Source organism: Pseudorca crassidens, chromosome 2 (assembly GCF_039906515.1).
Source record: "Pseudorca crassidens isolate mPseCra1 chromosome 2, mPseCra1.hap1, whole genome shotgun sequence".
NCBI classification, from domain to species: Eukaryota; Metazoa; Chordata; class Mammalia; order Artiodactyla; family Delphinidae; genus Pseudorca; species Pseudorca crassidens.
In genome coordinates this window covers 2,378,267-2,388,790 of record NC_090297.1, presented here as the reverse complement: position 1 = coordinate 2,388,790, position 10,524 = coordinate 2,378,267, and the positions used below count along the sequence as shown (strand labels likewise).

At 56.6% G+C, this 10,524-nt stretch overlaps 1 protein-coding gene across 2 annotated transcripts; it reads left to right on the top strand.

Moving 5' to 3' along the window:
• The first annotated feature begins 803 nt into the window (after positions 1 to 803).
• C2H1orf174 (chromosome 2 C1orf174 homolog) lies at positions 804 to 9,543 on the top strand. 2 transcript variants are annotated; one of them, XM_067718060.1, is made up of 4 exons: positions 804 to 955; positions 7,122 to 7,232; positions 7,992 to 8,480; positions 8,933 to 9,543. In XM_067718060.1, exons 1-4 carry the CDS (start codon positions 941 to 943, stop codon positions 9,044 to 9,046), a joined length of 729 nt encoding a protein of 242 aa, XP_067574161.1. In that variant the 5' UTR covers positions 804 to 940; the 3' UTR covers positions 9,047 to 9,543. The 2 variants fall into 2 exon arrangements, with proteins under 2 accessions (XP_067574161.1, XP_067574171.1); XM_067718070.1 differs by lacking the exon at positions 7,122 to 7,232 and having other exon boundaries at positions 817 to 955.
• The last annotated feature ends 981 nt before the right edge of the window (positions 9,544 to 10,524 follow it).

Sequence of the window (10,524 nt, the reverse complement as noted above, 5' to 3'; positions counted from 1 at the left end):
AGGGCCACAGCGGGCACGGAGGCTGGTGTCCCCCGGCCCGAAAGGGCCCTGCGGCCCCGGGCCCGGAGCCGCGAGCACCGGGAGGGCTTTAGCCTCGTCCGTGGACCTCGGTCCCGGGGCGCCGACGCACGTGCCTGAGACGAGGTGCGGGCCAGCGCGGGGGACCCACCCGAGGGCGGCCGCCCCCGGGGCTCGCGGCGGGAGACGCCGCCGTCCCTTCCCACGCGGGCCGGGTTCGCCGTGCAGCCCCGGGCCCGGCCCACCCAGCACTGCATCGGTGGCAGTGCGGCCAGGGCGGGGAACGGCCTCGCGCGACCACCTCCAGGGACTCCAGCATCGCTCCCGGGGCCCAGCAACCAAGGCCGGGGCCCGGGAAAATCGCCTGCCGGACCGGGGTGGAAGACACCGCCGCGCAGGCCCTCCCAGCCAGCCTCCACGCGCGTGACGGGGACTCCAAAGGAGGCCCCTCACGAACATGGCCGCCGCCCCGCTTAAACGTGGCGGCCGCAGAGCCGTCAAGGGAGGGGCCCCTCATAAACATGGCCGCCGCCCCGCTTAAACATGGCGGTCGCAGAGCCTTCAAGGGAGAAGCCCCTCTAAACTATGGCCACCGACCCTCTTAAACATGGCGGCCGCAGAGACACTAAGGGAGGCGACCGTCATAAATATGGCCTCCGCCCCGCTCAAAAATGGCGGCCGGAGAGCCCGCAAGGGAGATTATCCTCAAAACACTGCCGTGAGACCCGCCAGCTACGTAAAACGCCGACTTTGTTGGGTCACATGCCTGGAGACGCCTGGCTGTGATTGGCCAGCATTCTGGTGACGTCAGACGCCGCGGCGCGAGCCGAGGGCGGCCGGGTCGTTTCTCTGCTGGAGAGTGTTAGGCCTGGTGCTGGGGCTTGGCGGCGGGGCTGAGGGCGGCAACGCGCCGCTCACACTCATGAGGAGCCGGAAGGTGAGGGGCCGGAGGCCGGGCGGGAGCTGCGCCGGGCGCAGTGGGGGGTGCCGCCGCCAACTTTCTGGGAGCTGAAGGGGAGCCACGGTACGCCTCGGGCGGAGGTGGGGGATCTCTGCCTGGCTCTCGACCCCCGGGAGGGAGCTCCCAGGTCACGCCTTTGGAAGCGGACCCCCCCCTTTTCCGACCTCGTCTGCGGGAAGGGGGTCTCCCAGGCCACGCCCTTGGAAGGGCACCCCCCCCCATACCACGCCCCCGGGCTAGGGACGCTCCAAGGCCACGCCCCTGGGAAGGGGGCTCCCAGATCAGGTCCTGGGGTGGGGGCGCTCTCTCTCCGGAGCTGGTCCGGACCCCTGGTGCCCTGACGCTGCCCAGCCCGGGGTTCGCGTGCCTCTGCTGCCGGCACCCGAGCCCGGGGTCAGCCAGCCCAAGTGCGGGCACATGACGACGGGTACACCCCGGAGGGTGGAGAGGATGGAGGGGCGCCAGTTCCTGGCACTGGTAGCCGGCGAGGGCCCGGGACAGGATGCGCCCCTGCCTGGGGAGGAGGCCCTCCGGGGGGTGGGAGCGGCGCCTGGGGTACCTTTGACCCGAAAGTGTGTCTCCTGAAAACCCACGTGGTTGCGCTTTCCCAGCCAGATGTCTCTGCCTTTTGAGGGATTGTTTAGCGCGTCAGTGACTTAGTTGGGTTCGCGTGTCATTTTACTTTTTGTTTTTCTCACACTTCTGTTTGGTTCTAATGTAGGATTTTAATTTATTGATTTTTTTTAAACCTTTAGTTTTTTTCCCCCAGGGGTTGCTCTAGGTCTTACCGTGTACATTGTAATTTAGCAGAATTCGTTTCAGATTGAACTAGCTTAGTTCCAGAGAGATACACAAATGTTACGTCTATGTAGCTCTGTTCCCTTAACGCACTCTGTTCCCTTAACGCACTTTTCTGGTGGTGGTAAATGTTTAATGTTACAAACCCGATAGTACACTGTCATGATTACTTTACCAGCCGTGGTCATTTCCTTAGCCCAGTACAGCCTTGATGCCACGCATCTCCTTTGTGCTGTTATGGGCATTCCTGCCTACACTTGCATACGTGTTACTGTATGCAACTGTCTTTTAAATCACCTTAGGGAAGGAAATAATATGCACGTAAACTGTCTCCGTGAGGACGTAATTACCTTTACTGGTGCCCTTTTTTCTGTGGATTTGTTTTTTTTTGTTTTTTTTTTTTTTTGCGATACGCGGGCCTCTCACTGTTGTGGCCTCTCCCGTTGCGGAGCACAGGCTCCGGACGCGCAGGCTCAGCGGCCATGGCTCATGGGCCCAGCTGCTCCGCGGCATGTGGGATCTTCCCGGACCGGGGCACGAACCCGCGTCCCCTGCATCGGCAGGTGGACTCTCAACCACTGCGCCACCAGGGAAGCCCTTTCTGTGGATCTGAATTATCGTCTGGGGTCACCTGCTTCCAACCCAAAGAACTTCCTCTAGTATTTCTTGTAAGAGGAGTCTGCAGCAACAAGTGCTCTCAGTTTTTGTTTATCTGGAAGTGTCTATTTTGCCTTCACTTTTGAAGGATGGTTTTGCTGGATATAGTATTCTTGGTTGACAGTTTTTTGTCTGAGAACTTTGAGTCTGTTTGAATGTACCCACTGTGGTCTGGCGCCCAGTGTTTCTGCTAAATCAACAGTTTATTTGTTGGGCTCCCTCGTCTTAAGGAGTCATTTTCTCTTGCTGCTTCCGAGACTTTCCCCTTGTCTTTGACTTTCAGCACTTAAACAGTGTTGCATCTGCTTATAGATCTCTTTGCAGTTATCCTACTTGAAGTTCAGTTCTTTGAGATTGCTGGGTTTGGGGAATTTCCTGGCGGTCCAGTGGTTAGGGTTCCATGCTTCCACTATAGGGGGCGTGGGTCCAATCCCTGGTTGGGGAACTAATCCCACACGCCGCGCAGCGCAGCCAAAAAGAAAAAAAAAGAAAGAGAAACAGAGATTGCTGGTTTGTACATTGTTGTTTTTCAATAAATTTGGGAAGTTTTCAGCCATTATTTCTTCAAATATTTTTTCTGCCCCTCTCTCCTTCCTTTCTTGCTGGTACTCCCATTACACGTATGTTGCTGCACTTAATAGTCTCCACCATGTCTCTGGGGCGCTCTTCATTCTTCTCCGTTCTTATTTCTCTCTGTTCTTAAGCTTGTGTAATCTAGCAATCTATCTTCAAGCTCACTTATTCTTTCTTCTGCCAGTTCATATCTACTCTTGAGCACACCCCCACCCCTGCCAGTGAATTTTTTACCTCAGCTATTGTAATTTTCAACTCCTGAATTCCCATTTGGTTCTTTTTTATACTTTCTATCTTCTTATTGATAATCTCTATTTCGTGTGATGTCATCAAATCTTTCTTTGATCATGGTCTCTCTTACTTCTTGAACACATTGGTAATGGCTATTTTGAAGTCCTTTTCTGATAAACCCAACATCTGATCTCTCTCACAGGGAGGCTCTGTTGCTTTTATTCTAGTGCATGGGTCTGCTTTCCTGTTTCCTTGCATGTTTCATGATTTTTTGAAAACTGGACATGTTAGATAACATATTGTAGCAGCTCTGGGTACTGGTCTCCTACCCCCACCCTGAGGCTTTTTACTGTTAATGTCCTTTTTATTTGTTTGGTGATGGGGATTCTGGTAGAGTCTGTTTCCCTTCCCACAGCTGAAGCTGTGATGATGCTCCTCAGGGGCAGTGTTGGGTGTGCCCACAGTCACCTGGGTCTCACTAGTTTCAGGGGGGCTGTCTTCCTCTTTCTCTGACCACACCCAGCTCTTTCTTTTTTTTTGGCTGTGTTGGGTCTTCGTTGCTGTGCGCAGGCTTTCTCTAGTTGCGACGAGCGGGTGCTACTCTTCTTTGCGGTGCGCGGGCTTCTCATTGTGGTGGCTTCTCTTGTTGCGGAGCACAGGCTCTAGGTACATGGGCTTCAGTAGTTGTGGCTCGCAGGCTCAGTAGTTGTGACTTGCGGGCTCTAGAGCGCAGGCTCAGTACCTGTGGCACACGGCCTTAGTTGCTCCGCGGCACGTGGGATATTCCCGGACTCAAACCCACGTCCCCTGCATTGGCAGGTGGATTCTTAACCACTGCGCCACCAGGGAAGTCCCCACACCCAGCTTTTAAGCTCCGCTAGTTGCCAGCTGATCGCCCAGTCGTTTTCAGCGATGACCTGGAGTATAAATTTTCTACAAAGGAATCCAATCACTTTCTGGCTTCTTTGAAGGAATAGTTTCTAAGATCAGTGTTTGATGTTTGTTCTGACCCCAGGAGGGATCCTCCTGCTGTGTTTTTCCCTGGCTGTCTCCTGAAGACTATACGCCTACACTTTATCTTGACTTTTCTCCCATTTGCCTTTCATCACAGCTTCCACTGTTCTTGAGGACCCCTTAGGCATTACCTTCTCCACACTCTGTTGTAAATGACGTTGGAAGAGATTAAGAGCCCTTTGTTTTGATGCCTGCCTCTTCTCCAGGCAGAATCTGAGCCAGGGCTCCCCAGCTGGGGACAGTGACAGGCTTCTCTGTGTGACACCCCTGCTCTCCGAGCTAAGTGCTCTGGGGAGGGAAGGGGGGCAGCAGCCTGAGATCCCCTGGACTTGCCTCTCCTGGCCTTGGAACCACTGCCTCGCTAGGAGGGGCGAGGGCGATGGGGCCCCAGTCTCCTTAGTGCCCTGCCCAGGCAGGAACCTCTGTTCCATGAGTGGGGCCTCGGCAGAGGGGAGCCCCTCCTCTCAAGCGTGTGCTGGAGACTTGGCCTCGCAGCAGGTGGGGTGAGGGCAGAATGAGAAGTGCTGCCATCCTGCCCCCCTGGGAAGAAAGCCCTCTGCCTGGTGGGGGAGGGGGGTGTCCTGTGTGCTGACCTTGGCCGCTTGGAGTTGGGACACCAGAATAACTTTCTTCATTTTGCTCTTTGCTTATAGGACCATTTGCAAAGGCTTTAAATGGTTGTTTTTAATACTCTTCACCAGTTGCACTGGGGGAGGGTTCGTGGAGCACCTCTTGCTGTTTTGTTGATCTCTTCCAGCCCTTTTAGTCTTTAACTAGTCTGCTTGGAAGGAGGAAGTCCTCAGTGATGGGGGCTTTTTCATTTAGGGGTTGTTTATGTGGAAGCAACCAGTTTGCCTACCTGAAGAGCAACGGTTCTCCAAGTTAGAAAACAATGTAATTGATTCTTGACATTTTGGAGCAAGGGCCTTAGAGGTAGTTTTACCCACGATTAAACTGAAGCCAGATGCCACTGGAGTTGACTCTCGCAAATCTGGTGCGCATGGCAGATGGCCTGCTCAGGTGCCTGTGACCACAGCTCCTGGGTCTCAGCCAGACCCTCACCGACTTCACCTCTGCAGAGGGGCCCAGAAGGCTGAGGGGTGACAGGCCCCCCGAGGAGCTGTGGTGCAAAGCATCTAGAAGTGCCCTGCTGCCAGCAGAGGGCCTGCACGGCACGCAGCCCCAGAGCCGGACGGCAGGTTCTCTGCTCGGTCCCTCTGCAAGCAGCCAAGGCTTTCCTGCGGGTGGCTCTGGTGACAGAGCAGGGGGAGGGGCTCTGAAGCCAGACATCACTGTGTGTGACCTTGGCAGGGTCCTCTCCCGAGTCCCCATCTGCAGTGGGGTGCTGCGCGGCACGAGCACAGCGCCTGTGTGTTGACACTCAGGGATGGTGGCCGCTGTCACGAGCGCCGGTCCCCCCCGAGGGAGCCTGGCACGAGCCGGCATCGAAATGTTTGGAGTCGGACTATAACGGGAAGGAGAGGATAGTCAGCGACTTTCTGGGGCTAAGAATGTCTGTTCCCGACTACGGCAGCGCTAGAGCTCCAGGGAGACTGGGTGGTGCGGTGCCGTCCCCACAGGAGATGTTCTGTAACCTCTTAGGCTTAGTTCCCTGGGTATGAGCGGCCACACTGCTGCCTGGGCTCTCTGAGCAAAGCCCAGCCCCGGGGCGTCCACATCAGCGCGTCCTGCCTTGTTCTCGCTGTGGAAGCTGCCTTCCCCTTCCCTTTAAGTGCCCTCCGCAAGCGGTCACGTGCCTCGGAGCCTCGGTGGCCTGCCCTCCTCCAGGGGCCTCTGGATGAGATGCTGCTGTGAAGATTTCTAAACTAGCTTGTGTGCTTTCTGATCTCTTTTCTCCACTTCTGGGCATGCTGCCCCCCATCCCGCCCCGTCCTCAGCCCCCAGGTCTCGGCCGCTGGGACAGCGCTGTCAAGCTTGCCCTCCGCTACGCCCTCCTCACTATCCCCCACCTCTCTTACTTTCAAGTTCTCACTTGCGCTTTTATGTGTTATTTTCTAAGTGTCTGTGGTCCCCATTCTGGAACAGAGAGAGCAGTCAGTGGAGAGGCAGGTGAAATGCAAATGAAGCCCCAGTTTCGCGAATTGTCGCGTCAGTGCTGAGCTTAGTTTTGACAGATGCACCAGGTTGTTGGCTGCCGGGAAGATGAGGGAGGCACGGGCAGGAACTCCCTTCCCATCTCTGCTGCTTTTCTGAAAACCTAAAATTATTCCTAAATAAAATGATTGTCAGTTTCATTGTTTTAATTCCTTTCTTGTCACTAGAAGACTTTCCTTTGCATTCCAAGTGAGATGGCGGCGGGCGGTTTGTGTGTTGCGGCCTGTGGACGGCAGCTACAGCTCCTTTAAGCTGATGGGATTAGGCCTGGCTCCCCTGTGATTTCAAAGAGAGGGTTTGCGGGGGGTGGGGGGGGGCTTTTGCTTTTTCACCTTTTATCAAGAACCTTCTGAGCAAGGATACAGGCTGCTTATTCTAAACACCTGAAGTCAACTGAACATCTATTCACTCACAAATGGAGGTTCTAAAAACGTGGGAGGTGGGGACAGAGTATGCGAGCTTCCCGGATCATGGAAATGGGGCTCAGCACCTTCCACCCAGCTTTGTGCAGATGCGCCATTCAGGCCACGTTATCAGGGGAGCCCCTGGCGGTGCAGTGGTTGGGACTCGGCGCTGTCACTGTGCGGGCCTGGGTTCAACCCCTGGTTGGGGAACTAAGATCCCACAAGCCACACGGCACAGCCGAAAAAAAAAAAAAAAGAGGCCACGGTGTCTGTCCTTCCATGGTCGATAAAAACATGGGGGTGGGAGGGGCCACCTTCGGGGTCTCTGACCAGCCTCTGGTCTCGCCCAGCTGGCAGGTGGAGTGCGGTCCTCGGCGCGCCTCCGAGCCCGGAGCTGCTTGGCCACATCGGCCTCGGCCCAGGAAGCCCACGTCGCCACGTCTGCCCGGACGGCATGTCAGGTGAGCCTCAGCCCCTCGGAGACAGGACCGGACTGAGTGTCCACCTCTCCACGAAACATGTCACGTTAGAAAGCCTTGAGTGTGGCGAACAGACCAGAGGCGAGGTCAGGGCGCTGTCGCCATCAGAGGAGGCCCCGCCCTCGGTGCACGTGCTCCCCACCCACCGAGAGCTGTGGGCTCAGCGGCCTCTGCTGGGCAGCCTGAGCGATGCTGGCACAGGCCATGCTGCTCACCCCAAAGGGCAGGTGGGGAGGCAGGGGACTCTGTGTCCAGCCAGGGGCACGCAGCCATGGTGGCCCGGTGGTCCCAGTTTCCAGAGCGGCTCCCTTGAGCCGCAGCCCGGCGGTCTGGCTAGACCTGGCTTCACAGCAGCAACTGGCCTGGTTTCCCTCCTGGGGCGCCGCTTGTTAGAGCTGCGCTAAGTCAAGTTCACGGTCCTGTTGAGCGCCCGCTCCTGCCATGGAACAGAGAGTCCTGCCTCATCAGAGCTCACAGCCCAGCAGAAACGAATGGAAGCTGGGTCTGGGGTCATCATTTTACATGTCAGGGCGCCCCTCGGGGGACAGCGTCAGTCTGGACTCCGCCCCTTTGGCGGCAGACAATGAAAGGACCCTGTCCTGTAAGTTGTGGCTCCAGCGGTGATGTCGCTTGCTGTGAGCAGGACTGCCCGCCCCTGGCGTTGAGGCTTGTTAACTGTTTGCCATCTGCTTCGTAACCTTCAGCGTGTCTGGTCTTCCCTTGCCTTTTCTCTCCTGACAGCCTTCCTCATCACAAAAAGCCACCGACAGGCGCACGTCCAAGAAGTTCAAGTACGACAAAGGTCATCTTGTGAAGTCAGAATTCCAGAAACCCATCCCCCAGAGCGACAGCACTGCTGCGCCCACAGCGACCCCCGAGACCCCAGGTCAACGCGAGCCTCTGGCATTGGCCGAGGACAGGGCCAGGCTTCCGGGAAAGGAAGCCAGTGGCTCCGCTCCTCAGGGGACCACAGGACTCCCCCAGGGGCACTGTGGAGCCATGAGTGACGCCTGCCCGGTAGAGACTGAGGACAGGCCGCCCCCGCCGAGATGCGGGGCCCCTGCGGGAGGAGAGTCCGACAGTGGCTGCCCCGAGAGGGACGGGGCGGCGGCGGACCTGGAGCAGAGCCACACGCCTCCACTGCAGATGGACAACAGCGTCCTTCTCGACGACGACAGCAACCAGCCGATGCCAGTGAGCCGCTTCTTCGGAAACGTCGAGCTCATGCAGGTAAGGCCTGTGGCCTCTCCCCTGGGCAGGCAGCCCCCAGCAGACCGCACGCCTGGTCACGGCCCCAGTTCACACGTTGAGTGCCACCCGGTGCAGACCAAACACAGTAAGAGCTCTAACCCGGGAGGAGAGAGCAGAACGGCTGCTGGTGTGGGGCATCCCCCGCAGGGAGCTAAGAAGCGTTGCCATAGCGAGCGCGGGTGTGGGCGGGCTGGCCGACGTGAGTCTGGACCCTGCTGCGGGGTGTGAAGTCATGGCCGTGGTTTGCGGCCCTCTGGGCAGTTCCCCCGCATTTGCCGGGCTTGCTTTTGCTTTTAACCCAGAGTCTTTCCTCTCTCCCTCCATCACGCTGGTGGGGAGCACGCTCCCATGATGGGGGGGGACCAGAGCCTGGAGACGGGTGCTCGTGCTGGGCAACCCGTGCCTGAAGCAGGTGTTCTCTTCCCTCCAAGGACCTCCCGCCAGCATCGTCATCCTGCCCTTCGATGAGCAGACGCGAATTCAGGAAAATGCATTTCAGAGCCAAAGACGACGATGACGACGATGCCGACGGTGCAGAAACATAGAGGGTGAGACGCACACACTGATCCTCTGCACGTTCAGTACCGTTGACTGCTTCCCAGTTCAGCACGTTAGAGATTTATACCAAACCTATCTCCAAGAGTCCATGCTTCTAATCAGAATTCAGAACTGACCCACAAAGGTCAGCAGCACAGAACGCCACGTACCCGCGGGGAGACTGGCACACGTGGACTAAAAGACCTCTGCGTGCACAGCTGTTTCTGCAGTGATGCGTTTTCTCCCATCTGTACCCACGGGGTGGCTCCAGCTAACTTCTCTCATAAACGAGAGATCTCTGTAAAGGAGACTCTTAAGCTTAGCTTTGATAACGTGCAAGTTTACTTTCCATAATCAGAATTTGATCATTCTTGTGACTGATTCAATCCCAGTTCTTAAAGAACTCTCCTTTATTTCTGTATATGAAGCTCATGTGTACCTTGGACATTCAGCAAAATCCATATGGAAAAGAAATAAAATATATTTTGAAAATATTTTTAAAGAAGGCTTATGTCCCTAGAGCTGTATTCCTTTCTAAAACGCTGGACAGCCAAGTGGAGAAAATAGATCCTGTCCTGTCTTAACACGTGCGAGGCTGGCTCAGCTTTGCACCCGTTAACCAGCGCCAAGAGCTGAGAGCGCAGGGCTGTGAGCTGGAAGGGACACGGCTCCTCCTCTTGAGGCTGTGGGGTTTCTGCGATGGTAGGTGTTCGGCACATTCCCGCCCTGTGTGGTGTGGGGACCAACCATCCAGCGAAGCCGTGCTCTTCTCCCTGGTGCAGTGTTACCTGGTGCAGCTGCCCTGCCGGAGCTACACTGCCACTCCCCCTGTCTCAAGGAGCGCCTGGTGACACATTCTTGCCAGTGGGCTCCGGAGAGGAATGTGGGCCTGCTTGTCTGCTGCCCCTTCCTGTCACCAGCTGCTGGCAGAGGACACCAAGGCTGGTGACTAGGAGAGTGTCCAAGAGGGAGCCTGGTCGCCGGGTGACAGGCACAGGAGGAGAGCTGCCTGCAGTTCCGGAGGGCCGTGCTGGATTTTCACGAGTGAGCAGCGGTCCTACTGTTGCTGCGCTAGCAAACACTTCTGGTTTAGTTACGACAGCCGTTAGACTTCCCTCCCTCTAAAATGTCCTGTGAACAACGGAAGTTTCTCACATAACATCATTTGGGGGCAAAATATAGTTGAATTGCCCTGTAAGGTTGGCCACTGTCCTTGACGGACCCAGAGTGCCGCCGGGAAGCGCCTGCCCCACACGTGTCCCCACAGCCCCTCTGCTTCAGTGTGGTGGTTGTCCCGTCAGCAGCTGTGGCCGCCCCCGCTCTGAGTCCCCCTGTGATTTACTGGTCAACAAACTACGTTAATAACGCGACGATGCTGCTTCTAAGGCCTTTTGGCAGCATCCAGGGAGAGTAATTTGCAACCTGAGATTCTGCAGGAATGACTGTTAATCACGGCACTCAGATTCGTGGGGGTCGAGCTGCATCA

Excerpts from the sequence above, each read along its gene's own strand:
- C2H1orf174 (XM_067718060.1), top strand. Across the intron at positions 7,233-7,991 it reads CTGCCCGGACGGCATGTCAG|CCTTCCTCATCACAAAAAGC; the intron begins GTGAGCCTCAGC and ends CTCTCCTGACAG. Across the intron at positions 8,481-8,932 it reads GAAACGTCGAGCTCATGCAG|GACCTCCCGCCAGCATCGTC; the intron begins GTAAGGCCTGTG and ends CTTCCCTCCAAG.